This window comes from Ochotona curzoniae, unplaced genomic scaffold (genome assembly GCF_017591425.1).
Source record: "Ochotona curzoniae isolate NIBS_2020 unplaced genomic scaffold, NIBS_Ocur_1.0 contig_908, whole genome shotgun sequence".
Lineage (NCBI taxonomy): Eukaryota > Metazoa > Chordata > Mammalia > Lagomorpha > Ochotonidae > Ochotona > Ochotona curzoniae.
In genome coordinates this window covers 14,120,860-14,148,352 of record NW_024466607.1, presented here as the reverse complement: position 1 = coordinate 14,148,352, position 27,493 = coordinate 14,120,860, and the positions used below count along the sequence as shown (strand labels likewise).

At 59.8% G+C, this 27,493-nt stretch overlaps 1 protein-coding gene across 3 annotated transcripts; it reads right to left on the bottom strand.

The window, feature by feature from the left end:
* Positions 1-130: 130 nt before the first annotated feature.
* Positions 131-27,211, bottom strand: NBEAL2 (neurobeachin like 2). 3 transcript variants are annotated; one of them, XM_040994359.1, is made up of 54 exons: positions 26,956-27,211; positions 20,176-20,264; positions 19,970-20,098; positions 19,798-19,879; positions 19,584-19,708; positions 19,394-19,476; positions 17,930-18,015; positions 17,549-17,831; positions 17,321-17,427; positions 16,757-16,837; positions 15,143-15,226; positions 14,668-14,766; positions 13,644-14,248; positions 13,406-13,538; positions 13,208-13,327; positions 12,648-12,969; positions 12,378-12,460; positions 12,203-12,295; positions 11,826-12,000; positions 11,568-11,701; positions 11,248-11,407; positions 10,918-11,020; positions 10,586-10,739; positions 10,317-10,475; positions 10,025-10,169; positions 9,770-9,888; positions 9,076-9,585; positions 8,374-8,552; positions 8,112-8,271; positions 7,703-7,840; positions 7,247-7,606; positions 7,002-7,151; positions 6,696-6,853; positions 6,437-6,561; positions 6,155-6,290; positions 5,546-5,706; positions 5,121-5,437; positions 4,895-4,990; positions 4,426-4,550; positions 4,181-4,321; positions 3,944-4,074; positions 3,730-3,839; positions 3,512-3,629; positions 3,309-3,406; positions 3,121-3,237; positions 2,604-2,693; positions 2,425-2,519; positions 2,099-2,271; positions 1,889-1,983; positions 1,563-1,679; positions 1,320-1,478; positions 1,089-1,237; positions 700-835; positions 131-616 (listed from the first exon to the last, which is right to left on the bottom strand). In XM_040994359.1, exons 1-54 carry the CDS (start codon positions 27,004-27,006, stop codon positions 512-514), a joined length of 8,253 nt encoding a protein of 2,750 aa, XP_040850293.1. In that variant the 5' UTR covers positions 27,007-27,211; the 3' UTR covers positions 131-511. The 3 variants fall into 3 exon arrangements, with proteins under 3 accessions (XP_040850293.1, XP_040850294.1, XP_040850295.1); XM_040994360.1 differs by having other exon boundaries at positions 9,770-9,855; XM_040994361.1 differs by lacking the exon at positions 26,956-27,211 and adding an exon at positions 20,755-21,922 and having other exon boundaries at positions 9,770-9,855.
* Positions 27,212-27,493: the final 282 nt, after the last annotated feature.

The following is a 27,493-nucleotide window of genomic DNA, read 5'->3' as shown; positions in this document are numbered from 1 at the left end:
GCCCGCAGGCCCCGGGGAGGCCGGGTTCGGGTCCGCCCGGAGGTGGGAGCCGCGGGGTCGGGGACAAAGAGGCGGCGGCGCCGGGCGGGCACCGCGGGCGGGGCGAACACGCACACGGAGACGCGGCAGCTACAAAACGAGGCCGGGTTTATTGCCGGAAACGGAGAGCGGGGGCCACCTTCAGGGAGTAAGGCCACGGGTGGTCCCCGGCTCGGCCAGGGGCTGGGGGCTTGGAAACCGGGGACCCCCCTCGCCCCCAGTGTGTGCAAAACGAGCAGCCGCAGGCGGGCGGGGACTCGGGGCGGCCCCTCAGCCGGCGAGGGGCGGGACTTCCTGGAGTGAAGCCGCCCGCCAATCCCTGAGCTGGGCGGGCGGGAGTGAGGCTCCGCCCATCCGCCTGACGCGGCCGACCCCGCCCAGTTCCTGCCGCCGGCGGGGGGCGTGGCCAGCTGGGGGCGTGGGCCGCCGGGGGCGTGGCCCGCTGGGGGCGGGGCGTCCCTGCAGCAGGCTCTCAGCGTCCCTCTGCAGGCCTGTACTCGGTCTCCCCCGAGGACACCTGCGTGATGCGCCGTGACGACGACCGCCAGAGCTTCCGAGCGAACTGGTTGCTGCGCACCTGGTGCAAGCCGGAGCGGGCGCGGAGTTAGTTGGCGCCGCCACTCTGGCCCCTTCCTGCGGGTCTCCCGCCCCTACACTCACCTCCAAGGGTTTCCCCGAGCCCACCACGATCAGCTTGCCATCCTCCAGACCCACAAGCACGTGGCTGCGCTCCTTGGTCACCGCCACACTCCGGATGGGCACATTCATGGGCAGGGGGGGCGCAGCCGGCTGCAGCCTAGAGGGGCAAAGTGCAGAGGGTGTAACTGCAGATGGCTTTGCCGCCAGCACGTGGCTGTCTTTATTGTCCAGTCTGGGAGGTCTCAGGCCTCACTTGAAGGAGGGCTAAAGGAAAACCCTGATAAAGGAAGGGATCTCCCAGCAGCGGGCGGGCTCAGGCAGACCCCTGACAAGGTCTCCCCTGGGAGAACACATCCATGGCGAGACGTGCTGACCACCCTTCCACCACCCCACCACCTGGAGAGGCTCACTTGTTCAGGTGGAGGATGTGCAGGGCACACTGGGCCGTGCCCAGCAACACAAAGTCTTCAGCCACCGCCAGGGCTGTGGGCTGCTCCACCAGGGGTTGGGATGCCCGCAACCTCCCATTCACAGAGTATGAATGCAAGGAGTAGGTGACCTGGAGGGAGTAGGGTATGTCAGCAAGGACAGAATCCCAACCGTCCCCAAGCCCCTGCCTCTTCCCCGCTACCTCCCCATACCTGGGCGCCAGGACGTTCCCGCGCTGAGCTCAGTACCACAATCTGGCCTTCAGATCCAACAGCCAGGTGGGACACAGGCCCTGGCAAGGCAGCCCCTGGGGGCCGTAGTGCTGCCACAAACTGGCCTTGGCGTACGGTGTGGATGATCACCGTCCCGTCCTGCAGACAGGCAGCTTAGGGTGCAGGGCAGGGGCAGCACCAGCAGTCTGGACCCCCGCCCCACGAGCACATGCCAGCACGTACCTCGGATCCCGACACAGCCAGGTCCAGCTCAGTGCTGAGAGCCACACAGCTTACCGCAGCCTCATGGCCGTACAAGACCTGCTCCGGCTTTGGGGCCAGCCCTACTGACAGACCACCCTGAGGGGAAACCAGCGCTGACTTAAGGACTGGCCCCTGCAGGACACAGCCGAGGCTCGGCAAAGGGAAGGCCTGGTCCGGGGTCAAGGAACTGGATGGCCAAGGGGCCTCAGACTGCCGCGGGGAAGGGAGACTGGAGAATCCCTGAGAGGCTGATGGGTTGCAAGGACAGACTCTGGGGAACCCCACAGGGCTGCCCCCCAACACACCTGCTGCAGGAGCCGCCACACCATGCACGTGGTATCCCGGGAGCCTGAGATGAGGTAGATGCCACAGGTGTCCAGTGCAAGGCAGGTCACTATGTCTACATGGAGAGGGGAGAGTACAAGTGTGACAGAACGGCCCTCCCCTCCCGGTCAGCTTCAGAACCCCAGCCCACCCCCTCTACCCCACTCCCCCGACTCCAATGCTGCTCATACCCAGGTGCCGATTGAGCTGGCTTAACAGCTTGCCTCGGGGTAGCTCAGTCACTCGCAAGCTGCCGTCCCAGTGACCACCGCTGAACAGCAGCTTTCCATCGGGGGCTACTGCCAGTGCTTGCCCAGTCACACCACTGCCTGGCACCCATGGGCCACTCAGCACTCGCTGCATCCTGACCCCAGGGGGCGGGAGACGAGACAGACCCGCATCAGAGATCATGGCTGGATTTTCACCCTGCATCTCGCTTAGCTCTGATGGGTTAGGAGAGGACTCAGCTGTGCTGAACCTTTACCAGCCCACTCCCACCCACAGCCTCCTGTCTTACTTGGGGTCTTTGCTAAAGCTGAAGTAGTTGCTAATGTTGTGATCATAGGGCAGCCAGCTATGGGTGCCCAGCAGCCCACTGGCACTCACAGTCACCTGTGGGCAGGTGGGAAGGAACAGAGGTGGGTAAGGGGCAAGTCAGAGTCAGAGCCCAAGTGGAGCCCTGCCCAGGGTACTTACCAGCAGGTCTGGGGAGCTCTGGGTGATGAAGGAGTGAGGCTGCCGGTGGGGGACCAGGGCTAGCACCAAGGGTACACCCTCACTGACCACCTGTGGAGTGAAACACAGGATTGGCTGTGCCTGAAAACTTGCTAGGGGTCCTACCACAGGAGCTGCTCCTTTCCCCCCCGACCCAGGGCTCACAGCCTAGGTGCTGGAACTGTAGGCATGGGAGATAGGCACACCTTCAGGACATCTCCAAGAGTGGGTGGGATCCTTTCAGAGTATCAAGCTTGGTTTCAATTTTGGTCCTCCACCCCATGAATGCATGAGCCCCTAGTCCAGAGGCAACAGGGGAGGGCAGCCTCAAAGTCAGCTTAAGGTTGACATTGTGGCACAGCAAGTTGAGCCATTGCCTGCAATGCAGGCACCATGTGTGAGTGCCAGTTTGAGTCCCGGCTGCTCCACTTCTGATCCAGCTCCGTGTTAATATGCCTGGGAAAGCAGCAGAGGATGCCCAGATGACCCTTCCTCTCACCCCTGCAAAGAAGGCTTTGAGCTGATCCAGATGCTGGAAAATGCTGGGTGAGTTAGTGTCCAGTCGTGCAAGGCGATTGGCTACTTCCTCAGCAGACAGGCGCACTGGGTGTGGCTCCTGGAGAGAAGTGGTCGGTCAGCACCATGGCCTGGGTGTTGCGGACCACCACCCTCCAAAGCTGGCCTTACCTTCAGGAGCTGACAGGGAGTCTGCCCGAAGTTGCTGATAATGCCCTCTAGAGCCTTCCGTTCTCGCTCATCTGCCACATGGTCCAGGTCCACAGCCCCTGGACAGGAGGCAGAGCAGTCAGTACTTCCACCGCACGCTGTGCACCTGCCCCTTTGTCCATCTGTGCCCTTTTCACCCCTCTGGGGTGCAGCGCGCCACCCACCCTCGTAGGTACAGTAATAGAAGACATTGAGGGCTTCCTCGGCTGCCGGCCCCCGCTGCTTGTAGCCGAAAATGAGGTCGATCCACTCGTGGAGGTGGGCAGACACGTATTCTGACTCCTGAGGGTACAGGGTGGTATGGGAGGGGCTGCTAGCCCATTCCATGCCACCCCAGCCATGCCACCATAGCCCCCAACCCTGGCTGCAGTGCCCTCCTCACCAGAGCCCTGCGGTGCTGCTGGATAAAGTCCTCGGGAGAGCTGGCCCACGGAGGCAGCACCACATCACCCACCTTCTCGTTGGTCAGCTGCAGGCAGCCCAGGTCAAAGCCTGGCATGGGGAATGGGTCAACACACACACACACACATACAAACAACCCTCACACCCTCCCCCATGGCCCAGGGCTCTCTCTGTTCACGCAGCCCATTTTCTACCGTTCTGGTTCTCCAGGAAGTCGGGGAAGTAGAAAAACTCTGGGATGAGCTCCTTCACGTCGGCGGGACTCTCCAGGCGCGCCTGCCAGGCTGCTGCCACTGAGTGGAACTGCCGGTCAGAGCAGTCGAAGCTGCAAAGGGATATGTGGTTGGCTGAAGTGAGCTGACATGACAGCCAGTGACATGGTCTGGTCATCCACCCAGCACCACCTCGTCCCACCTCCCCCAGGGCTGTACCGGCCACTCTGCAGCTGCACGTGCAAGGAGGTGAAGGGCTCCACGCGGATGAGGTAGTGCATCACGCCCGCGGCATTGGAGTAGTGCGTGCCATAGTGGAACTTGCCAATGGTGCCCGCAGGGTCCTCGAAGCTCTCGTACCTGGGCCCCACAGTGAATGGTGGTCGGCAGTAGCAGTGGCCCCATCCCCGTATGCCCTGCTCCTCCACCCCGACCATGGAGCCCAGCCCTGCCCATGTGCTCACTTCTCCTTCACAAGTTGGGCATGCTTGGGGTTCACCACACCGATGGGCTTGGACAGGTCTCGAAAGACAGCTGGGTTGCTGAGATCCAGGGTTGGGGACACATAGTCCTGCAGGACCCAGGGGAACTGGCCACCAATGGGAACAAGGAACTGTGTGAGGGCCCCGGCAACCTGCCTGCCCACACCCTGCCCTGGGAGCCAGGCCCAGAGCCTGTCTACCAGCTAGGGCACCATAGGAGGATCACAGGAAACCAAAGCAGAAATCCCTGGGACAGTGGTCCTTTGGGGAGGGGGAGAACAATGGTAAATATGGGAGGGGCATGGGCTGGAGGGGAACGGAGACCAAGTTGTAGCCAGAGGCCCACCTTCCCCAGGACCTAGCTCGGGGTTGGGCCCGCTGGTCCCAGCCTTGAGTGCACCCAGGGCTGACAGATAAGAGGGATGGGAGAGAGGTATGGGGAGGGCCTCACCACGGGGTACTGAGACAGGTCATTGTAGGTCCGCCCTGCGATGGTGTTGAGCTGCATCAAGTACTCGAAATTGGATATCTCTCGGTGTACCCATTTCTGTGAGCCAGGGCAGGTCAGAGATGGACCATGAATCCGGGGCAGAGGTGGGGGCAGTGGGGGAGGGAGGTGTCCAGTACTCCCTCTCCCAAGGTCCCCCCTACAGCTCACACTCAGGGCAGGTGCTCACCTGGGTAAGGCCTGAGGCACGCAGCATCTCCTGCGGGGAACGGCTGCTTAGGTAGCCCTGGGTGGGAGGCCGCAAGCGCAGGAGCCTAGAGTACACCTGGTTCCGTACCTGAGTGTGGGGTGGAGTGGGGTGGGGCTGGGGTCGGGTAGCCTGGGAAGGAGATGAGGCTGGGGTCCCGCCCACTTTGCAAGGAAAGTTGAGGAAGTAGTTGGCCTGGTCGATAAAGAACAGCTCCAGGGCCGAACGGCGCAGGTTGAAACGCCGCAGGTGCACCTCGCGCAGATGGGCCAGTGGGCGCCGGAAGTCGTGGCCCACGCCTGCAGGGACCCACAGTGGGTGGGGAAGTCAGTGACCCTAGCGGCTCCCCTGCCTCCAGACCTTGCCCTTCCCAGCCATGCCCAGCAATGGGCTGCACCAGGACGTACCCTCCTCCGTCTCCACTCGCTCGGCACTGCCATCATAGAAGTACACGTTCTGGGTGGTTATCTCCAGCAGCCCCGAAACCACAGCCACCACTGTGACCAGCTGGCACTCTGCCGACATCACCAGTTTCTCCCGCTGCTCATCCAGTTCTACCGCCTCCAAGCTGGGGAGCAGCAGCCGCCTCAGGCCCCAGGCCCCGGGGTCTGGGTTTCCAACAGACCCAAGTTCTACATGCTCTAAGTACCACCAAATCCAACAGGAGTGGGAAGAGGTGCCTAGCACCCACTGGCCTGAGTTCTTTCCCGCTTCCAGTTATAGCCAGGATGCTAACTCCCTCTCCCCTGTCGCCCCTCTCCCTGGTCCCTGCCAGTCCAGGGTCCCCATCTTGCTTTTCTCATGTCTCAGTCCTGCTCTGGGCCACCTGGTCACTGGTCAGCCATGAGACAGCCATCCCCTTCAAGGCCCCACTTGATCCCAAGGCCCCTACCCACATCTCTGCCCCTGGCAGCCAAAAGGACAAGCACTCAGAGGCCTTGTGGCCCAGTAGGCATACACCCACTGGCAACCCCCCTGCCCTCCACCCAAAGCAGATCTCTGCCAGCCCCACTCACGGGGTCTCCAGTGCGGCCAGCTCGTCCTCATTCAGCTGGTCCTCCTGCAGCTCCTCTGGAGGGGTGCTGACTTTGGCTTCTTTGGTCACTGCCAGAGGCAGCGAGGCCTCCTCGGTGAGTGTCAGGGGGGCCTCCCCTGCAGGGTGGGGAGGGTGGAGAGTACTTCAGAACGGCACAGAAAGAAAAGCTGGTTTCAGGACAAAAGAATTTTGAAAACTAAAGTTTTACGGGTGCTTCCTATTCAGCCAGAGGCAGGAAGGACTGAGTTAGCACACTCCTCACCCAGGTTGTCCCTTAAGGCGCTGGCTTCCAGGTGAGGGTCGAAGTGATGGTTGGGCACCAGCTTCAGGCGCATACGCGAGTACGTCTCAGCACTGGATAGCTTCCAGCGCGGGGTCGGAGGGTCCCTGCAGGTAGGGCCCCGGGTGTGGATCAACAGAGGGCTTGTCTACCTCCCCACATCACTCCTGGGCCAGGTGGGAAAAGGCAGTCAGAGCCCAAGCCCTGCCCCTCACCCCGACTACAGCCCATCCCCGCCAACCTCAGTGCCCAGGCCCCGCGAGGGCAGGAGAGTTGGCGCCACAGTGCCCCCCAGTGCAGCAGGGCATTCGAGTGCTGTGCTGCCTGCTGTTTCAATGCTGCAGCATAGCGCAGCCCCTCCAGGCGCATGCGCCGCTGGGCAGGTTCCAGTACCAGCTCCTGGATGGGGCAGAGGAAAGGAAGAGGTATGTCGGACCGACTGCACCTATCAGAGCTTGATGGCTGCCTGTCCCACCCTGTGCAAGGCCAGCCAGTTTCTGGGCACCTGAGTGGTGCAGGTCCCCAGGCTCCCACCCTGACTGCCCACCTGGAAGGCCCGTCGGCTGTGCATATGCTCTTGCTGGTGCCGCTGTCCACTGCTCATGAGCGTGTCATAGCAGGCATTCCAGAAGCCAGACATGAGATCGTGGCTCTTGGCGTAAGTTTCCATTTCAAACTGCGACATGGTGGGCTGCACCTGAGTTCCCAAGGAGAGAAGCTTAGTGCTTGACAAGTGCTCCCAGTCCCCATTCCTCTCCCTCTGCCCCCACCCCTCTCCCCACCTTCAGGCACCTGCTTGTCAATGAAGTGGCGCCATTCGGGTGTGGCACAGAAAGCCTGGAAGTCCTCAAAGAAGGTGGGGCTGCCGTTGGTGGGCGGCAGGGAGGGCAGCCCCCATTGCAGTCCCAGTGGTCCATAGGCACGGTCCAGCAGCGTACGCACCAGCGGCACCAGCCACGAACAGCGTTCTGTGGCGGCCACGGCCGTGGGTCGGGCTCGCCCATTCTCTGGGACCGTCTGGGAGGAGGAGGTGTTGAGCGCCCGTCCCAGGGCAGCCTCCAGCTTGGAGAGCACATAGGAGGCCTCCTCCCGGCGGGCAGGCACCACGGTTTGCAGCAGCGTGTGCAGCTTCACGTAGGCTTGGGCATGCAGCTGGGGGTGCAAGGAAGGGGTGTAGGTGGCACCCAGCCGCTCTCAGGGCTGCCCACACCTGTCCCCATTCACAGGGGCATCTCCCTTAGGGCTCACCTGAGGGTCCTCCAGCAGGATGTAGCCGAGCACAAGACGCAGGCCAATCTGTGCCATCTCACGAAGATCAGTCGTGCCGTTGGCCAAGTGAGGCCAGGCTCCCAGTCGGTCCAGTAGGCTGCACACACCCTCGAAGAGCTGCCACATGACGTTGGATGCCTCATGAGGTGAGGTGAGCCAGGGCCAGGAGTCCCCACAACCCCCTCAACCCCTTGAAGAAGTGGCAGGTGCAAGTTTGGGCAGGGGATCAGGTAGGGCATGTGCACACACTCAGACAAGTCCATGCCCATGGCTACCCATGCTGATGCCCCCAGGACTGCACAGTATACTCATCTAACCCCAACACCTGCCCCCCCGCCAACCAACTGGGTGCCTGAGTGCTCCCTCAGCTCACAGCAAGTAGCCATACCTTCTCACTCCACAACTCCTGGTTACCGTGGCCCTCAGCACACAGGAAATCCTGGAGCAGGCGCAGCAGCCAGAGTGCCTGCTGGGTGAGGCTGGCCAGGCTCCCGGGGGCTGCCTTCTTAATGTCTGTCAGGGCTGACTCCAGCATCATCTCCAGAAGGCTGAGAGTGAGGGAGGGACTTAGGATGGGCCTGAAGTCCTCCCTCACCACTCCTACCCTAGGCTCTCAGAGACTCTTGGCCCTCCTAAATGCTCCCCCTTACCTGCGCTTGATACAGTCTGGGGGACGCACAAGTGTGGCTGAGGCACCCAGCTGGGTGAGCACCGAGAAGACCTGGCCCCGTTCACGCCAGGCGGCCTCGTTACTGCCCTCCACGCCCCTCCACATCACGGAGAACAGCACGTTGGTGAGCAGGTTGCACAATTCCTCCTCAGAGGTTTGCTGTGGGCACAGGATGTGTGTGTGTATGGTGGGCCAGAAAATTGGGTGGATTCCTACTCTTCCACTCTCAGCACCCCACGTCCACTGCTAATAGGGACAGTCAAGCAAAGACTTAGCTAGCAACCAGCCTGCCCTCCACTCCCTAAATTATAAGAGGACACTGGGGTCTCCAAGAAGAAATGGAGCCACTTTACCCCACAGTCTCCAAGACCTGTTTGGAACTCTCTGCAAGGATGCTGCAGATGGAACACAGACTTGTTTCCCAAACAAAAAGCATGAGGTGGGACTCTTGCAGTTTTGCCACTGCAGCCCCTTCAGAGCTTAGGCCTCCAAGACCTCTCTAGGGCCCTTCAACAGCCTGGCCAATGCCGCCCACTCAGGCTCCATGTCATCTGTCCTGTCCCAGGGCTCTCCCACCCCCAAGGAACACAAGAGAGGCATTGACAAGGGGTTGCTGCAGACCTGGCAGGAGACTGGCCACCCTTGGAAAGGCCACCCAGTCACCTATGCGCTCCACCCTCACCTGAGGGTTGCTGGTGTTGGAGGTGTCATCCCCGCTGATGGCGGGCTCTGGCAGGCTGCCGTCCTCTAGCACGTTGGAGAGGCTGGAGCTGTGGCGGCCGTGGGCAACAAGGAAGGGCCGTGGCCCATCCAGTGGGGAAGGCGTGCCTGGTTGGCTGGCAGGAGTTAGGGTCCCACTGCCACCGCCGGCTGTGTTGCCTGAACCCACGCTGGCTCGTTCCAGGCCCAGGTCAAAGGATGTACAGAATGGGGACAGGGCGTGGTAAAAAGTCTCAGGGTCAGAGCAGCGGGCCTCTGAGGGCAGGAAGACATCAGAAGGTTCCACAGGTGACTCGGTGGGTGGCTTGGGCAAGACTGGCTCTGGAGAGGTGGGTGGCTCTGAGGGGAAGGGCAGGGGGCTGTTGGCTGTGGCAGCTTCCAGGACATACAGCCGGGTTAGCACATCCTGCCAGCCGGCCTGCTGGGCCAAGAGCCGCAACACGTCTGGCTGTCCATAGATGAAGTGGAAGAGCTGCCGGACCAAGGCACAGTGAGTGAGGGGCTCGCCCCACTGCCTCATCTAGACCCTCATCCTGGGGTCTTTTTTTGTAGAAACTTTCTGAGACTCCTTCCTTGTGCATGGGCCAAGTGAAGCCTAGAGTGTTAGAAGTCACTGGTCCCTCCCCACTCATGGAGCTTTCCTCTCTCAAACTCACCTGACGACAGATGTCCAGCCGGATGCTGAGGTCAGCCTGGAGGGACAACTGCACCACAGCCAGCAGATCTGAGAGGTTCGGGACATCTGTGGGGAGGCGGCCAGAAGGGGTATGAGGTACTGGCCCCAATAGGAATGGGGTACACTCAGTCCTGGCCCTACTCCAACATCTCCCCCTTCTCACCCTGCCCCCCAGCTTTCTGTTACCTGTCATCCCTTCCATCCGGCCCACTTCTTAGCCCCAACTAGCTTGTACCTGCTCCCAGGATCAGCTTGTACAGGCCCTGGCAGAGCTGGGGGGAAATGGTCCCCTTGGGGAGGCAGGCAATGAGACCCCGCAGCCGGAGCCGCTGGCGGATCTTCTCGTGTAGCCGCTCATTCTGCTGCAGTCTGCGCAGGATCTACGGGAGGGAGGATTACTGGGGGCTGTCAGCAGCAGGAAGTTGGGGTGGGGGCATCCAGCAGTTTTACCCCTGACCCCAAGACCTGCTCTGCCTCCCTGCACTCTGAACAATGGAATGCTGGAGTTGGGGATGGGCTGAGGGCACCTTGCACACTCGGTCAGGCAGCAGAGGCAGTGATCTTGGCCGCACCAGCAGCGTCAGCAGCACCTCGAGGTTCCCTTCCTCCAACAGGAAGACAGCCAGGGCCTCCTGGGCTGGGGGGCCCTGCAGCAGGGCCAGCAGCACATCCAGGGCTCCCACCACCTGGGGATACAAGGTCACATCCTGGGCTGAATCCCCTCATCTCCTCCACCATGGTCCACACCACCACCTCATCCTCACTAACTCTGCCACCACCCTCCCCGCCAGCTTACCTGGCCATCATCACTTGTGGCGGCCAGAAAATTCAGCACGACCTGCAAGTCATCAGCTGAGAAACTGCGTACCAGGAACTCCCGCGCCAGGCCCAGGAGGGAGGTCTGCACTGTGCGCAGGTCATCAGCCGCAAGGGGGCGCTCCCGCTGTGGGCTGCAGGGCCCACCAGGCACAAATAACCAGGTCCAGGAGAAGGGAGGGCAGAGATCAGCAAACAGGAATGGATAGGTGAACTGAGGCAGTGCACCTGCCCATCCATCCCCAAAATCACTCTGCTGGTCTCCCCACCACCTCCTCCAACCCCAACACCATCTGGCTGTGCCAGCCACACCTGTAGTGGGTGCGCAGGGCGTCAAGGATGAACTGGACCCCGTACTTCCTCCGCAGCTTCTGTCTGTGCTCCCGCACTATGCTGGACATGTACTGGATGTGGCCTGAATGGGCATCAGCAGAGGACTCAGGCTGCAAGCTGAAGCTCAGCCCTCTTCACATGGCCCTTTGCCAAATCTCCCAGCACAGGGTGGAGGGGGGGACAGTTTCCTTTCAGACATCCAGGGTAGGGCTGGATCCTGGTCAGATGTACTCAGAACAAGGTTATCCACTCCTTGCCAAACCCCCTCCACCCGCCCCAGCCAGTCCCTCACCCCAGGCTGACTCGTACCGAGGCGTACAGCAAAGTCGCTGAGGGTCCAGAGGTGAAAGTTGAAGAGCAAATGTTGATAGAGTCTATACAGGAGGGGCCCACTGTTCTCTGCCGCCACCTGTTCCATCAGCAGCTGGGCTGCCATGAGCACGTTCATGTCCATTGCAGAGCTGGGGACCTGGTGTGGAAGCAGGAACTGTGGTGAGACGGCAGGCTCTACCCACCTGCTTTGGAGTCTCTAGCATAGACGTGATGGAGAGACCCCTGCTGTGGCCAGCCCACTGTGCCCCAGGTCCTCTGGCACTTCCATCTGTGCTCAGACAGACCCTTGTCCCCACCTTGCGCAGGAGGGCCCCGATGATGGCAGGTCCCTGGCACTGCACCAGGCTCTCCTGGTTGACGCTGTGGCCCTGCAGGAAGCTCCGCAGCATCAGCAGAAAGGCAGCCACTGCATTCCTCTCCATCCTCTCCTCTGCCAGTTGCCAGGAAGGGGACAAAGGCATGTCAAGGGTCAGCTGGGGCCAGGAGGCTGCACCACTGTGACCACTGTCATGCCAGGGGCTCCCTCCCCGCAATCCAGGCTCCAGAAGTCTCACCTGAAGACTTGCCCAGGGGAAGAAGCAGGCCCTGGGTGTTGTGGCCAGAGGTCAGCTCGGGGCCCACTAGGTCATGTATCTCCGCTGGCCCTGCTTCGGCTTCTTGGGGCCGCTCAGCCACTCTCTCCAGCAGGGGCAGCAGAGCTCCCATGCCCCCCACGCAGCTTACCACATCCTGGAGGAGGGTGACGATGTGGCTTCCAGCCAGCTTCCTACCTGTACCGCTCCCCGCAGCCTGGCTTTCTAGGTCCTGGGAAGCTTTTTGCCCTAACTGATCTCTACAACCCTCCCAGGGTACAGTGCTGTTCCCTAGCCTTCCCACATACAGGGCCCTGCTCTTGTTTCCTGCCCACGCATGTGTACACGCACACACACACCTTCACATCCCAGGTCACTACCCTGTGACCTGTCAGGCGACCGTCCAGCCCCTGGCCAGGGGACAGGTCAAGACAGATGTTGTTCCTGCAGGCCTGGGGGAAGAGAGTAACAAATAGAAGATGGGAGCAAGGTGGAGGGAGCATGGCAGAGCCAGCCATCCCCAGCCCTGAATACCTGAGGCGAGTAATAGAGGAGGAGCTTGGTGCTCAGCTCGTGCAAGTCACCCTCGGGCTTGAAGGGCGCTGTCTCGTTGGGCCCTGGGAATGGGCAGGACCTTCAGACCTCATTGGGCCTCTAGCCACACCCCATCTAGTCTGCCTCTTCCCTGCCTGATCAGAGCATACACCCTTTCCACCCCCAGAAAGCTGCTCCCCTCCCTGGCCTAGCACTTTCCTGGGTCTAGAATAGGATGGGGGATGCAGTAGGGTGCACAGCACCACATACCTAGGGTGCACAGGGTTCGTAGGGCTGCCGCCTGCAGGGCTTCATGAAAGATGGCCACGGCCCCTAGTTCTCCCTCCAGTGAGGTGGGACTGCCCCAACGGGTGTCCTGGGTGCCTGCAAGGGTGGAGCTGATGCTGCCCTCCTGAGGAGGAGCTACCAGTCCTGACCCCCAGCCAAGCCCCGTGGAGGCTGGGACTGACTGAGAGCGGGTGAGGGCAGGGTGAGCATGCTCCAGGGCAATGGGGCCTGGTGGCGTGGGTAGCCCTGTGGTAGTGGTGGTTGTGCGGTGCCCAGCAGAGCCAATGCAGCAGGAGGAGAAAGGCTGTGGGGACGTTGCGGGGGTGTGGTCAGGTCACAGCAACACTCGGGTGCCACCGATACCCAATGCCCACAGTGACGGCCCCCTCCCCTCTACCTGTGCTTGCAAGGACCCCAGAGGCTGAGGCCTGGATGGCAGGGAGAGACCAGCAGGGGACCACAAGGACTCCAGGCCCCAGCCAGCCCACTGTGTTCCACGTCCCTGACCCACCCTTGGCCTCCTCCAGCCCCGCCTGGCACACCTCACTGAGGGAGGGGCAGCGAAGGGCTGCCGTCCGGACCAGATGGCCATCCTTATAGACATGGACCAGGTTCTGACTGAAGGGCCGGCGCCCTGGCACATGGACGATGGCCACGGAATGCTGCAACAGAAGTCAACACTGTAGGCCATACCTGGGAGTCTCCACAGGGTCCTGTGAGAAGCAAGGTGCAAGGCTCACCCAGGCAGAGTCGGCGAAGGTCACTTCAGACAGGCTCACAGTCAAGTACTCCTTCCGTGTGCACACAGCCACCACCAGGGTCCCAGCTGCAGTAAAGAATGCCTCGAACCCTGAGCCACTGCTGGTGAAGAAGCTGGGGGCAGACAAGTTGGTTACATCTGCAGTCCCTGCATGAGGATTCCTGGGCTTTCTCTCCACCCACCCTGGCGGCTGGTCCCTGACCCTAACCATTACCCACCTGTACAGCTGCTTTCGCTGGAGTGGCCGGCTGGGGGCCAAGGGTGGGGTGGCCTCTGTGGGGTGCAGGCAGAGCCAGGCGTGGAAGGTGAAGCCAGGCCCTGGCCATCGTTGCACAGGTGGCACCATGATGCCTGCCATGCTGGGCGTGAGGTCAAAATAGTGCAAGGCACGGGCAGGACCCTGATGCCGGGCCATGCCTGAGAGTGCACGGATGACAGCCCCTGCATGTCGGGCCTTACTGCCTGCCTCACTTCCTCCTGGCCCCATGTCCAGCCCTGGTGGGGGGCGCAACAAGCGGCGTAACTCCAGGGGCCTCAGTGACACACGGCCCAGTGCTTGCAACAAAGCCAACAGCTGTTCCTGGCAGCGGGAACTCAAGGTTATCCCTGTGCTCAATGTCTCCAACAGGTAGCCCACCAGGCCTGCCTGCACACAGGTGGCACGGCTGGCAGGACAGCTGTCACATAGCCACCGGAGGCGTTGTGCCAGGAAGAGCTGCAGCTCGGCAGTGGGTAGTGCTGGCAACCACTGCATGAGCACCAGCACGGGTTGTTCATTGCGGATCGGTGGAGGTGGGTGTACATTGTGGTCCCCCTCTACTGCCTGTGGATGGAGAGACTGTGATGGTTTTGGCTCAGCAGTGACACCCCACCAACACGGCGATGTCTTGTCTCTGTGTATGGGAAGCTACTCCCCACCCCTGACTCTGGCTGCTCACAGGGACAGTTGGAGGTGCATAGATGACCAATACTAACCACTGCCCTTTGTCATCACTAGCTTCTGAGCATGGGTCCAGCCAGTCTGGGCTTGATCCCCAACCATAGGTCACCAGGACTTCCCCGGGACTAACATGCATTGCAATCCTCACCCCAGTGATAGGGATGTGCATGGTCAGGACATAGGTTACACTGCATTTTGGCCATGGTCAGCACCGTCATCTAGAGGTGGACAGCTTATCCTCAGTGGGAGCTCCAACTTGGTCCTGGCTGCCCCAGAACCCTGGCCCACTCCCCTGCCCTCACCATATCAAGCAGTTCTTGCAGCAGCCGGTGGGTGGGGGGGCCGTGACTCTGCAGAACCTCATGCAGGTGCGGGTAGCCGATGCGTTCCTTAAACACCTCCTGCATGGTGGAGCAGGTGCAAGAAGGCAGCATACATGTGAGCCCCTTAGCAAACCCACAACCCACTGTAACCCAGGAAGGCCATGGTCTTTCAGGGCCTCCTGTCCAGCTCTGCCTCTGGGTCACAGCACCAGCAAGGGTAGGGGCCATGGGTCCATTCACATGGAGGTTGACCCATAAGTGTCTTTCCCACCCAGCCCTGACAATCAGGACATCCAAGCCCCTTGACAGAGTGATGCCTACACCTACTCAGGGTGTCATGCTGTAACCCAGAGGCGGCAGGCCAGTCACCTCCTCAGCCCACCTGCTTGGCTCCAGCCAGGCCAGATCTGGGGACATGTGGTCAACTCAACTCAACCCCATATTCCCTCCTCACCTTGGCAGAGGGGGACCCACTCATGATGCAGGTCAGCACCCTGACCACGTGCACAGCAATGGTATCTGTGTCCTGGTCCAGCACCTTGGAGTAGAATGGAGGGGGAGAGTCAGGAGAGGCAGATCCCAAAAGCATAGAGAGAGAAGATGCCAGATGCAATCAAAGCATGCAATGGATTGGTAACCCAACCTGGTCACCAGGGCCTTTGTTCCCTGCCCCAAATGCTGTGACCCCATTTTGAGGGCAGGTTCCTTTCTGAGCAACTTGGTAAGGTTTCCTCTGACAAAGACAACAAACCAAGGCTGGGAAGGCCAAGGATATGACAGTGAATATGCTTCCTGTGCTCCTTCTCCAGCGGATTTAGGGGCCCCAGCCTCCCACCCATCCTTACCCAGGCTAGACACACACGTGCAGGCTAGCAAGTGCCCCATCACCCAGAATGATTGGCAGGTGTCAAGGAATTCAGGGATAATCAATCACAAGATGTTAGAACCAGAAGAACCTTCGAGACCTTGGACTTTGACCCTGACCCAGGTGGGGACACTGAGCCTGACAGCCACACTATGCTGCTCACTCAATTTGTCAGCAGATGCCATGCCCTATTTTGGCTCTTTGAAGTCTTTGGTCAGCTTTGGCCACCTTGCCAGGTGACTTTTAGCATCCTTTTCTTCCAAAACCAAAGGCACTGCCTTGCTCATCCTGCTTAACAGACAGATCTGCAAGTTCTCACCAAAAAAACATTATATGGATACACAGGGCTGCCTCCTGAAGAAAATGCCAGGGGAAAGATTGGCTCTGGAGGCTGAGACCCAAGTGCTGAGCTAAAAGAATGGCACCCTGGGACCAGCACTGCAGCATAACAAGTTAAGCCTCCATCTCCGATGCTGCCTTAAGCTTTTACATATGGGCACTGGTTCTTGTCCTAGCTACTTCACTTCCAATGTAGCTCCCTGCTAATATGCCTGGGAAAGCAGCAAAACATGATCCAAGTGGTTGGGTCCCTGCACTTACATAGGACACCCAGAAAAAGCTTTTTTGTTTCTGGCATCAACCTGGCTCAGCCCTGGCTGTTATAGCCGTTTGGGGAGTAAATCAGCAAATGGAAGAACCATCCATCTGTCTGTCTCTCTGTTTCTCCTTATTTCTCTGTAACTCTGCCTTTCAAATAAATACATAAACCTTTAAAAAATCAGTATCAGAGTGTTCCTCCCTACACTCTGTGGGCTCCTGCAGCTGCTGGGTGGGTAAGCAGGTCTGGAGCGTCTGGGGACTCCTGGAGCCTGCATAGTGTGGCTAGGTACAAGGACCCATAAGAGGCACCTCCTCTGCTTGCGAATGCCCACAGCTAACCTGGGATTTTTCCCCTTCTGAGAAATGGAACTGGGTGGTCAAGTGTCGAAGGTTCCTTCTGGCTTGGCACAAGCCAAACCCCAGCCCCCAATAGGAACCCCAGGCAGAGTGCAGACCACCTTCTAGCCTGCTCTAGAGAGAGATGTGGAAGGCCACTGAGACAGCATGGGCCCCCCTCATGGCTAAGCCACATCTGCCATAGTGCGAGAAAGGGTAAGTGCCCAGGGAGGCAGGTGTCAGAGCTGGTCAGCCCCAGGGTGGTACCTTCTGGACATTGGGCTCAGTCAGTAACCGGGTAGCCAGGTCACTGTCCCCCTCAGGGGGTGCCCGGGCTTGCAGGTATAGCTGTGGGCACAGAATAGAGGAGGTGATAGAGAGAGAAGAGCAAGACAGGAGAGGGAGGAGTTAGAGCAGGACCTGTGGCAGGTGTCAGGGCAATGCCCCAGAGAGATCTGGGAGGTGTCTCTGCCAAGCACCAGGGAAGAGTAAGACATGGGACCACCCTTGTAGGGCAGATGAGTGAACAGCCACTGCATTCAGAAGCAGCTGTGCCCTCCTCCTCCAGCCCCTGTCTTGGGACCAGACAGCTCCCTTCTTCCTTCAGGAACACCCCTCCTCTGGGATGCAGAGCCAAGAGAGCTTCGGCACAGCACTGCGGAGGACCCAGGGGCACAGGACCCTGGATCAAGCCCCAGGAACTATAGGCCACGTTTGCTTGGCAATTGATGAATGGGGCACCTGTGAGCAGCTCCCCCACCCCCCAATCCCTGGGCTTTGGGCCCACCTCCCCAGCAAGGACCCCATCTCCCTAGCCGGGGCCCTATCCACCTTGCTGTTCTGGATGAGGCGCATGAGGTGCTCGAAACAGTTGTTGCTGAGGAAGGTGGCTTGCAGCACTGGGCGGTCCTCACACGCCAGCATCATGGGGATGGCGTCTGTGAAAGGTCCAGTTCAGACCCTGGCTGAACCCCTGCAGGCAGCCTTCTTCCCACACTGCCTGGTACAGCCCTTCCATCATCTCGGGGGACCTTCCCTTCCCTGGGAGCCTGTACGCACCAAGCATGCTGACCCGCAGGGTGACAAGGGCCTCTTCAGGGCCTGAGCTTGGACCCGCTGGCCAGTCAGAGTTAAGAACACGGAAGTAGCCCTCCAGCAGGGCACGGAGCTCAGGACCACGGGGTGGAGCGCGGCTGGCGTGCAGGACGTGCACAGCACCCACCAGTGCTTCCAGTGCCAGTGACACCAGGCAGCAGTCTGATTCAATCCCTTGGCCACGTGCGCGCACCACACTCAGCAGGCCTTGCACAGAGCTGGCGCTCACAGCCATTTCCCCATTCTCCTGCAGGTGTGAGCATAGATGGATAGGGGTGAGGGGTCACCTAGCAGTGAGACCCTAAGATAGCCATCCTGGAGCCCCAGGCTCACCTCCCAACCTACCTTTCCTCCTGCCAGGACAGCACCAAAGAGGTGGATGAGTCGTAGCAGCAGCGTGGGAGGCCATCGGTCCGCATCCTGCAAGCTCTCTGGGTAGGGGGTTGGGCAGGGCAAGGTCACTGGGGCAGTGGGGCTGCAGACTGAGGGGACTGCACAAGAGATGGGCATCCTGGGGTGGAGGGAAGGAGAGCTGGGAAATGTAAGACACTTGGCTCTCCCCAGCAGTGCTAAGAAGTTACAGGTTCCTTCTAGGGTGGCCCTAAGTGGGACTCAGCCCTTCTTTGGCCCTGTCCAGAGTCTAGCCCACAGCCCAGATCCTTGGGCTCCAAGGTGGGGAGGGGACCCCAAGGGGAACACACGGGCGGGGGAGGGAGGCCCTCTGCCTCCCCACTGTGACCCAGAGTTTAGTTTCTCAGATGCAAATCTCCAGTTACTCCTTCCCTTTGACAGTTGGAGCTGCCTGTGCCTGCTGTAGCCACCTTGTTTTCTATACACTATACCCATCCCCCACTCCCATCAGTACCCCAGCCCGGGACTTCTAGGGACTTTCACAGCCTCATATGTGGGAGACCCACCTGGCTCTTCTCCAGTAAAGCTGGACAAGATGCCTGGCCATAGGCTGAGACCCAGAGAGCAGAAGGGACCAGCCCTGGGTCTCAAAGTGTTGAAAGCTAGGGTGAGAGGCCTTGGGCAGGGGCTTTTGAGGTAGGCCCGTGACAAGGGAAGGGCATAGCAGACAAAAATCTCAAAGGGGAGCCATAGTAGGAGATGATGGGAGCGTGGCTGGGAGCAGGGAGTGAGTAGGAGGAGCAGGACGAATCCTGAGGGTTTAACAGGATGCAGGCTGGGAGAGATGGAGGGTGGTGAAGTACCCAGGGGCAATACCCTCCTCTCCCAGAGCCCCTGCCCTCATCCCACAGGCACCTACTATCCTAACGGGCACTGCCTTCCCATGGTCCTGCCTACGCTTGTCCAGGCCACATCCTGCCCTCCATGAATGTGGAGTTCTGAGCAGAAGAGCAGGGCTATCAGCAATAACAGGTGGCCAGAGCATCAGGAAGAGGGAGGGAGTGGGAGGTGGGGACAGTTAGTGAGACAAAGACAGGAGGTTGGCCACAAGACAAGGCAACTGCAGCAGGGAGCTTTAAGGTGGTCCAGATCACAACAGGGCAGGTACGAGTGGCTGGAGGATACACCAAGTCCAGGTATGCAGACAAGTGAACCCCACGTCCCTATCTGATAGGGGCCCTCCTGTTAGCTGAGGAAGCAAGTCACCCGATCCACCCAGGCATGTCCTTTCTCTTCTCTCTGCCCCAGACTCTCCCTTGGTTTATGGAAGTCCCCCTCAAAGGTTCATGACTCTCCTGGCCCTGTGTGTGGCCACTGCTGAGCAGTATTGGGACCATCGGGAACTGCCAGAAGAGGATACAGATGGGGCTGAGGGGGCGGACAGAGGCAATGGCTGACCTTGGAAAAAGGTGCTGAATTCACAGGGCAAAGTGGCAGGAGGAAACTTGTATTTGCTCTTCTCTTTGGAGCTGATGACTTCCCTGGAAGGTAAGGTGGGGATAGAGAGGTGGGCAGCCCTGAACCACCACAGGATCAGCCTCACTGTGGACCAGTGCTCCCTCATTCGCCAACCTCTGTGGGGTCTCACCCACTGTGCTGTCGCCTCCAGATCTGGTAGGGGTCAAATAGACCCTCACAAAGGAGCAGGGCGTGTAGGGCCACGTTCTCCAGCTGGGTCCCACGGCCTTCCTGAGTTGGAGGGGTCCCCTTCAGCTGCAAGAGGAGCAGGGACAGGGAGGGGAGTTAGTACTGACAAAGCCACAGTCTGTATTTCCACTGCCAGCAGGTAGAGCCTACCTCACCTCAGCCACCAATCCAGTCATTAGGGCCAGTACTCGGGGCACTAGCACCTGGCCCAAGCCTGCCTCTACATTCTCCAGGTTCCTGGGGAATGAATAATGATGCAGGTTATACACCATGAGGCCAGTCCCACTCCCTTCATGCCACCCTCCCCTCCGCCACAGCAGCAGGCACCTGCAGAGGAGGATAAAGAGCTTCAGCAGCAGCAGGGCTTGATCCAGGTCCCCCTGGTCCAGCTGCTCGGCTAGAACATGCAGCGCATCCAAGGGGAGCAGTGGCACCTCCGCGCCTGCCTCCTCTGGCCTGCAGAGATGGGGACGTCACTGGGGATGCCCAAAACCCCTGCATCCTCCCTGCCCACTGTGCAGGTCCGACCTCACCTTCGTGGCTCCAGGGAGGACAGGGAGATGCTCTTCTCAAAGGCACCCACAAAGGCCTTCAGCCATTGCTGCAGGTAGGCCAGGTCCTTCTGCAGGCACAGGGGAGAGCCAGGGGCATGGAAGCAGAGGTGAATAGGGTGCGAGTGGAGTAAGGAAGACAGGAGGGATGTCAGGAAGTTGGAAAGTCAGCATGAGAGGGCTGTGGTGCACACTGACCACTCATGCACGTCTCTCTGTCTCTGCTCCCACCCTAACTTCTTCCAACTGCCAGGCCTGACCTGACCTGGGGAGGGACCTCATTGGGTATGGCTATGGCCTTCACTGCTGCTGGGCTGATGGAGTCCCGCCCAACTGTCCACTTGGGCTGAAGCCTCTCACCACTTTCTCCCAGCTCAGCAGCCACGGTCTCCAGGAAGCCTTTCTGGACTGTTAGCTCCCAGGGCACCATGCAGTTCATATAACATGAGGCCCCCCCTTAGAGCAGGCAGCCAGGTCTACGCACATTCCCTCTGCGCACAGGTGTGGGCCCAGCAGAAGGTTTGCCCTGTCCTAGGAACCTCTACCCACCCCGCTGGTTACCTGCACCTCAGGCCCCAGAGCTGGTTCCATGGGCAAGAGGGGTGGCGGCTGAGCCCAGGTCTGGGCACCGCCAGGGAAGCTTTGGTGTGAACGGGAAACATCTCCTCCCGCCCCTGGCCAGGGCAGGAAGCGCAGAGTCACGGTGGGGGAGGGGGGCCGCTTCCTCCCGGCAGACCGCAGGGATGTGGGGGGGAGGCGGGTGCTGGGGCACCCTGGGCCCAGCGAAAGAGGCTGCAAGGAGACTGCAAGGAACTCAGCCTGGTGCTGGGGGCGTGGCCTGGGCTCAGGGGGCGGAGCACCCCTGTCCAGGTGGGGTTGGAAGATTTTTGATGGGATCTAGAGAACCTTCTACCTGGGAACTGGTCCAACCCCTGTTGCTTTGATTACTCCTCACTCAAGACTGGAGAAGATGGAAGGGACCAAGGCCACAGTTGGTCTCCATCCTATAACAGCAGCCCTCCACAGAGGCTTCCAGACTTCATGCCCCAGGACCCCCAGAGTAAAGGCATGCAGCCCTGGGTACCGAGGTCAGCCACCCTGTGCCTTCTGCCCACCAGTCAACTTTGGTGGCCTCCCTATGCCCTGCTCCAACAGCCTCTCTCTCCACCAGCCAGCAATGAGACCAGAAGGCCTGGATCCTGAAATGGCCAGGGCTCCTAGATGGCTTCTTGGGAACCTCTTCCATAACAGATGGGAAAAGAAGAGGTCCTGGAGGATGCCTTGTCCTTGACTACTGCATCTTTGAACATGAGCATGTTGAAAGCCACAGCTTGGCTCCAAGCCCAGGACCACCCCTGGTGATCAGCCCAAGCTGACCAGGGAACCCCTAACACCTGCTGTGGTGGCCTTCCAGACCTAGACTCTCTTCCAAACTGGCCCAACATTGTTTTCCTACTCCTGCCCCAAACTTGCATTGGCCAAACCAATTATCTCTCAGCTAGATGAAGGTGGGTTTTTTTTTTTTTTTTTTTTTTTTTTTGCCAATTTCAGGCCTGCTGAACACCTGAAAACCCAAAAGTGGCCACACCCCCTGTTCTGCCCAGTTCATCAGTTCCTCCATCCAGTCCACCAAGATGAAGGCCCAACCACTAAGCCTGGCATTCCAGGCCTCTCAGTCTGACTGGAGCAGGCCCCTCCAGGCTCTTCAGCTCCCATCTAAGCCACACCCTGTTGTCCTCTTCCCTGCCCACCCTACTCCCACCTCTCCCATCCCTGAGATTTGGGCTTTTGGTTTTTAAGTGGGAACTTCCCACCCTCTTCCTGGCTAATACCTGAATCATCCCTCCCAGACCTGGGCGGGCCCCTCCAACTACACTCTGCTTTCTGTCCCCAGAACCACACCCTTGGCCTGTCCAGTCCTGCAAACTTGTAGCATACCCAGCTGGGGTCAGGACAGGGGCAACCAAGCTGGCCTTCCCAGACTCTGGGGAAGGCCTGTGGGGTCCCTAAAAGCACAGCCCCAGGCAGGGGACAGGGAAGCAGCCTGTCCCATGTCTCCGGTTCTCACCTCTTCTCCCCAGGAGGCTTCAGGCCAGCTTTGGCCTGAATCCTGTGGCTTGAAGCTGCAGCATTCAGGGGTATGGTGGTGCTTGCAGGAGCCAGGGCCAAAAGGCAGAGCTGGGCAGGGGGACACAAGCATGATGGCAGCAGGGCAGGTGGAGGCATCCAGGGCCCAGAGGTTGGCTGTGGTACCTGCATTCTCCATGTCCCTCTCAGAGCCACTGCCCTGGCTGACGCCTCTCTTCTGTTCCAGCTCTGAGCAGGTACATGGCGCAGGACTAGCCCAGTTACCTGCCCCTCCTTCAAGGGCAGGTCAGAGCAGTCACACATGCCAAAGCTTCCCCAGGGCTCTTGGCTCATAACAAGTGACAGGGAAGTAGGCTGTGGGTATACAGGAATGAAGGGGGCTAGTGGGACGCTGTGGTGGTGGCAAGGGTGCTGTGTGCCTGGGGAACAGGGACCACCAAACTGGCTGACATTGGGCTGCCCCAGGGCTTGCTTGATGGATGTCAAGGGCAGCACATAGGGAGCCTCTGGAAGGCTTTAGTGATCAGCACCTCCCAGCAGCTGGGCCTAACCTTGCCCAAGCTTCCAGGTTTAGGGCAAATCCACAGCCTTCTCCTAACCCAAGACCCTGCAAATGGGGTGCCCACCTCATCTCCAAGAACACTGCCAGCTGCTACCACACCCACAGGTTCATGTGATTCCTGCATCGTGGTTTCTCTACCACAATGGCTTTCCACCCCTGGCTGGTGCTTCAGAGATTAGGGCATGAGATTTGGAAGTCCAGCTTCCATCCTAACACTTATAACCTCTTTGAGTCTCAACTTTCTCTTTAAAATCATCCCTTTGTGGTGGGCAATTGGCCTAGCGGTTAAAGATGTCGGTTATGGCACCTGCAACTCACATCACAGTGTCTGGGTTTGAATCCCAGCTCCATTCCTGAACCTACTAGCCACCTGGGAGGTGATGTTGATGATACAAGTGACTGAATTCCTGACACCCATGTAGGAGACCTGGCTGCAGCCTTCACCATGTGTCATTATAGGATGGGAGCTCTGTCTTATCTCTCTAAGAAATAAAGAGATTCCTTTGCTTAACAGGTAGCAGGTAAGGGTACAAGGTAAGGGCAAAGTGATTGGTAGCTTCAAACCAGGGGCTCTGGCCTGGCCAAGCTCCTGGCATTGAAGGCTACTTCCCCAGATGGCTGTCCCAGGCAGGTGCAGCAGTGGCTGGACCCACAGGGGAGAGAGGATCACAGCTCAGTATTGGGAGTTCCTCTTATGAGAGCTGCCCCATCTGCAGGAACAGACAGGCAGAAACAGGACAGGTGGGGTAGCATCAGGCATCTCCCAGGCCTGCTCAGCATCAGGAAGAGGGCAACATGTAGGCCACAGCATGATGTCTGGAGGCCAAGGGTGCAGAAGGAAAATGGGGACTCAATAAGGGCTGGGTGCCTGGGCAGCTGAGCCAGCCTCCCTCAGTCACCTGAGAGGGAGCAGTGAAAAGGGGAGGCACCCTTTAGGCTTCACCATCTCCTGTCCTGTCACCATAGAAACCGGATTCTCCTCTCAGGGTCCCCATAGTAACGATTCTGTTTCCATGGGGACAACGTACTTCCCCATCAGCTCCTTGGTTGCCATAACAACCCCAGGATTATCAACCCCTCCCCTAACCCTGGGTTCCCTGATAATCTCCCCATCACCTCAGCCCCTCCCCCTTCAATTGCTTTGGTGACAGAGAGGGAAACCAAGCACCCAGCAGGCTATTCCACTCTCCATTTTCAAGAAGGTAAACTGAGGCCCAGGGAAGCAGAAGTTGCCTCAGCTAAGGTGCCATGGAAAACACAGGGCCTGATCATATGTCCATGAGACCATAAAAAGTCACAGGGTCAGGGCTTAGAGGCTGCAAGGAAAGGAGGGCTCTGATGTGACACCCCTTGAATCCTGAATTGCCCCCTGATAGGCTAGAGACTGGCTTTGCCTGGGACTTGGGCGTGTGCCCTGACCCAAGCACCCCCTGGCTCTCGATGCCCCCTTTCACCAAGGGATCATGAACAGTATTACCGCTTAAGCCTGCACAGGGGTCACTCATGTGCACGCTGTTTTGCATGAACTTTTTTACACACGGCCCAACTGCCAGCTTGACAGGTGCTGCCCTGGGGAAGCCAGGGTGGTTAGAGCCCTCTGACTGTGCCAACCCCCCAAGCCACCTTGCATCCTTGACTACCTCTGCCTTGGGTCCCCTACTCCTGACAACTTCCTTCTTATTCTCTCCTAGGCTGGGTGCTGCTTCTGCCACTGCTGTCTCCTAGGCTCTCGAGCTCTGCCTCCTCTGGGATGACTTCTTGAGACACTGATGACTGTGGGCCTCTCTCTTCTGCCCAGGCCTCAGCTCTAACACCCAGTGGACACCTATGAACAAGGAGGCACTGGAGTAGCCAAATAGTAACTGTAGTGAGGGCTCCAACAAGGATGCGGCTGAGTCGAGGTCTGGCAGGGGTGGGGAGGGACATGAGTGAGAATGTCAGAGAGCAGGGAGGCATCAGGCAAAGGCTCCGAGTCCAGGGCAGGCCCACCTGAGGCTTCCTGCCCACCAGGCCAAATCCATCCTGCATAAAGGAGCTCTTTGGAAGACCTTGGGACCCTGCCTTAGTTTCCCTACCAGGGCATAGAGGGGCTCCAATCCAGACACACTTAGTCCATCCTTCTTCCTTCTCTCCCCACCCCTCAGTAGCCATTTTCAGCCTCCCCCACTCCTACTCCACCAAGGGACAGGGTCTATGGGACAGGGGTAGGTGGGTCTAAAGGAAGGGCTGAAGGAAGGGTGCTTCCCCCTCAGACCTCACCCAGACCCACAACTGGGGAAACAGGTTTGCCAGCTGATGTCAGCTCTGGCTGCTAAAGGGAGGGGCGCAGGTGCTGCAGGCTGGGTCTCTCAACACCTCCTGAGCTCCATCCCGCACACTGCAGGTCTCCTAGCAGGGTTCAAAGTCGCCTGGTGTACCCTCCCTGGGAGCCCAGCACACAGGGGTGGGGATGGTGTTCTGTTCCAGGCGGGCAGGAAGGCAGCATACGGAGGCTGGCCTGGGCTTCCTCTCCCTAGGGCAGGAGGCCTGGCCCCGCCCTGATCCTGGATTTGCTCTTACATCCTGGATTTGTTTGCTGGCCCTGGGTCTGCCCCCTGCCTGGCCCAGGCTTCCAACCTGTGCCCATACCTGCTCTGGGAGGTATGGAGGTAGGGGAAGGCAACCTCAGCTGCCTCCAGACAAAGTAGGGGGTGCTCAGCTCCAAGAGATGCTGGGGTCCACTATGCTAGAGAGGTGCTGGGAGACTGCACCCAGACAATCCCAGCAACCTTCTTCCCAGCTCAAAGAACCACCAGGAAGTCCCTCCCACTCAGCACGTGGCTTAAGCTGGGAGCAAGTCACAGCCACGGGCCAGCAGAGGTAGGAGGGTTGGGGACGTCTCCCTGCAGACATTTTACTCTCACCCAAGGACCTGCATTTGAGGATGAAAACTGGGAGGTTGGGGGAGGGGGATCAACAGGACAAGCAAGCAGGAGGCCTTCTCTAGCCTGGACCTGGTGGCAGAGCTTAAGCCTCAGTCTCCTTGTTGGGGGTGCAGGGTGGGATATAACACAGAAAACCCCTGGCATCAAGGCTGTGCCAGTTTCAGTCAGCGAGGTAGAGGCTCGGAAGTGCCAAGAGCTTGGTCACCCCAAAGAGGGACACTACCCCATGGCCTGCCTCCTTCTGGAGGCCCGAGCCCAGCCACAGGCTGTGCTGCTGCCGCTCCCCACTGGCCTAAACTGCAGGTGCCTCTTCAGGAGGGTTAGCTGGGCTGAGCCTGAACTTCCCCCCTAGTGACAAGCTGCTCAGGGGCACACAATGCTCCTTTGTGCCCAGGGTGCACCTGAGCCAGCAGCATGATTCCAGGCAGGTGCAGGGAGGGAGGCGTGGCCCCAGTGTTTCTGAGGGGAAATGGGGACCTTTGCATGGGGGCAGAGGTGGGGAGACACCAGAATCAGGATCACTGTCTGCACCTCCTGAGGTAGCCTCTGAAAGTGAGGGAGGGCACTCAGGCCTCGGCCACCGTCCATCCTCCTCAGACATCATACCCTCCGCAAACTAGCTCACCACAGACTTGCCCACCATGCCTCGTCCCAGCATGGGAGAGGGGTGGAGCCGCCTCCAGTCCAGCAGGAGTCCCCGGCCTCCGCCAGTTCTGAGGGATTCTGAGGCGACTCAAGTCAGACCTGTGCTTGCCCAGATCCCTTAGTCCGGTCCGACATGCTGGCCACGACCACCCAGCTAGGCAGTACCCACAGGAGGAGCAGCTCACAACTGGTCTTCCACGCCCCTCTAACTCCACCGGGCCTCGGTTTCCCCCATTGTAAAGGGTCTCTGTCGAGGCCCCCCTCCCGTTGCGACTCCGGATGCGCAGTCCTGCTGGAGGGCTTGTTGAAAAAGTGAGTACCGGGGAGGGCTGCACATCTCCCACCCGCCGCCACCCCGTTTCCTCCCCGCCAGCTACGGGGCTAGAGGCAGCCGGGAGGCCGGGGACACACACTTGTGAGCCGAGCCGGAGCACACCAGGCTTTTATCCACGCGGCCCCGGCGGCGCGGGGCGCAGGTGCAGCAAGCGCGCAGACCGCGCGGAGCTGGGGGGCACTAGCAGGCGCGGCGCGGGGCGGGCTCACCTGCGCGTAGTAGAGCAGCCACAACTCGTAGAGCCGCTCGGAGGCGGCCATGGCCTGACCCGGCTCCGGCCGTGCTGCGCGCCACCTGTCGCCGCCTCCTCCGCGCCGCCCGCCGGTTGCCCCCAGCCAGGCCCATGGGCTGAGGGCGTCACTCCGGGGCGGAGCGGCGCGGTCCTGCCGGGGAAGTCCAAGGCTCTAGTCGGCGCCGCATTGAGCCACCCAAGCCGACACCCTCCTCCTCCCCCCGCAGCAGTCCACCGCTCGGCTTCCTGCACTTCGCCGCCGCCGCGGCCACCGCCACCGCCGCCGCCCCGCCTCTCCCGGGACCGTGCAAAGGGCGGGGAGCCCAGTGGGAGAAGGAGGAGCCGGAGACCGGGGCGGCCGCATGCCTCGCAGGCCGCGCCCCCGAGAGCACCAAGTGCTTCGGAGCCCCTGGGACTCCAGACCTGCCCTGGCTTTGGTTTTATGCCTGAAACGCGGATGGAGAGACCGCCGTTTGGGGACAGAGATCGGGACTGGGTCTTTCTGCAATAATAAT

Excerpts from the sequence above, each read along its gene's own strand:
- NBEAL2 (XM_040994359.1), bottom strand. The coding sequence starts at position 27,006 with ATGGCCGCCTCCGAGCGGCTCTACGAGTTGTGGCTGCTCTACTACGCG. Across the intron at positions 7,607-7,702 it reads TCCTGCTGGAGGACCCTCAG|CTGCATGCCCAAGCCTACGT; the intron begins GTGAGCCCTAAG and ends TTGCACCCCCAG. Across the intron at positions 7,152-7,246 it reads GCCACTTCATTGACAAGCAG|GTGCAGCCCACCATGTCGCA; the intron begins GTGCCTGAAGGT and ends TTGGGAACTCAG.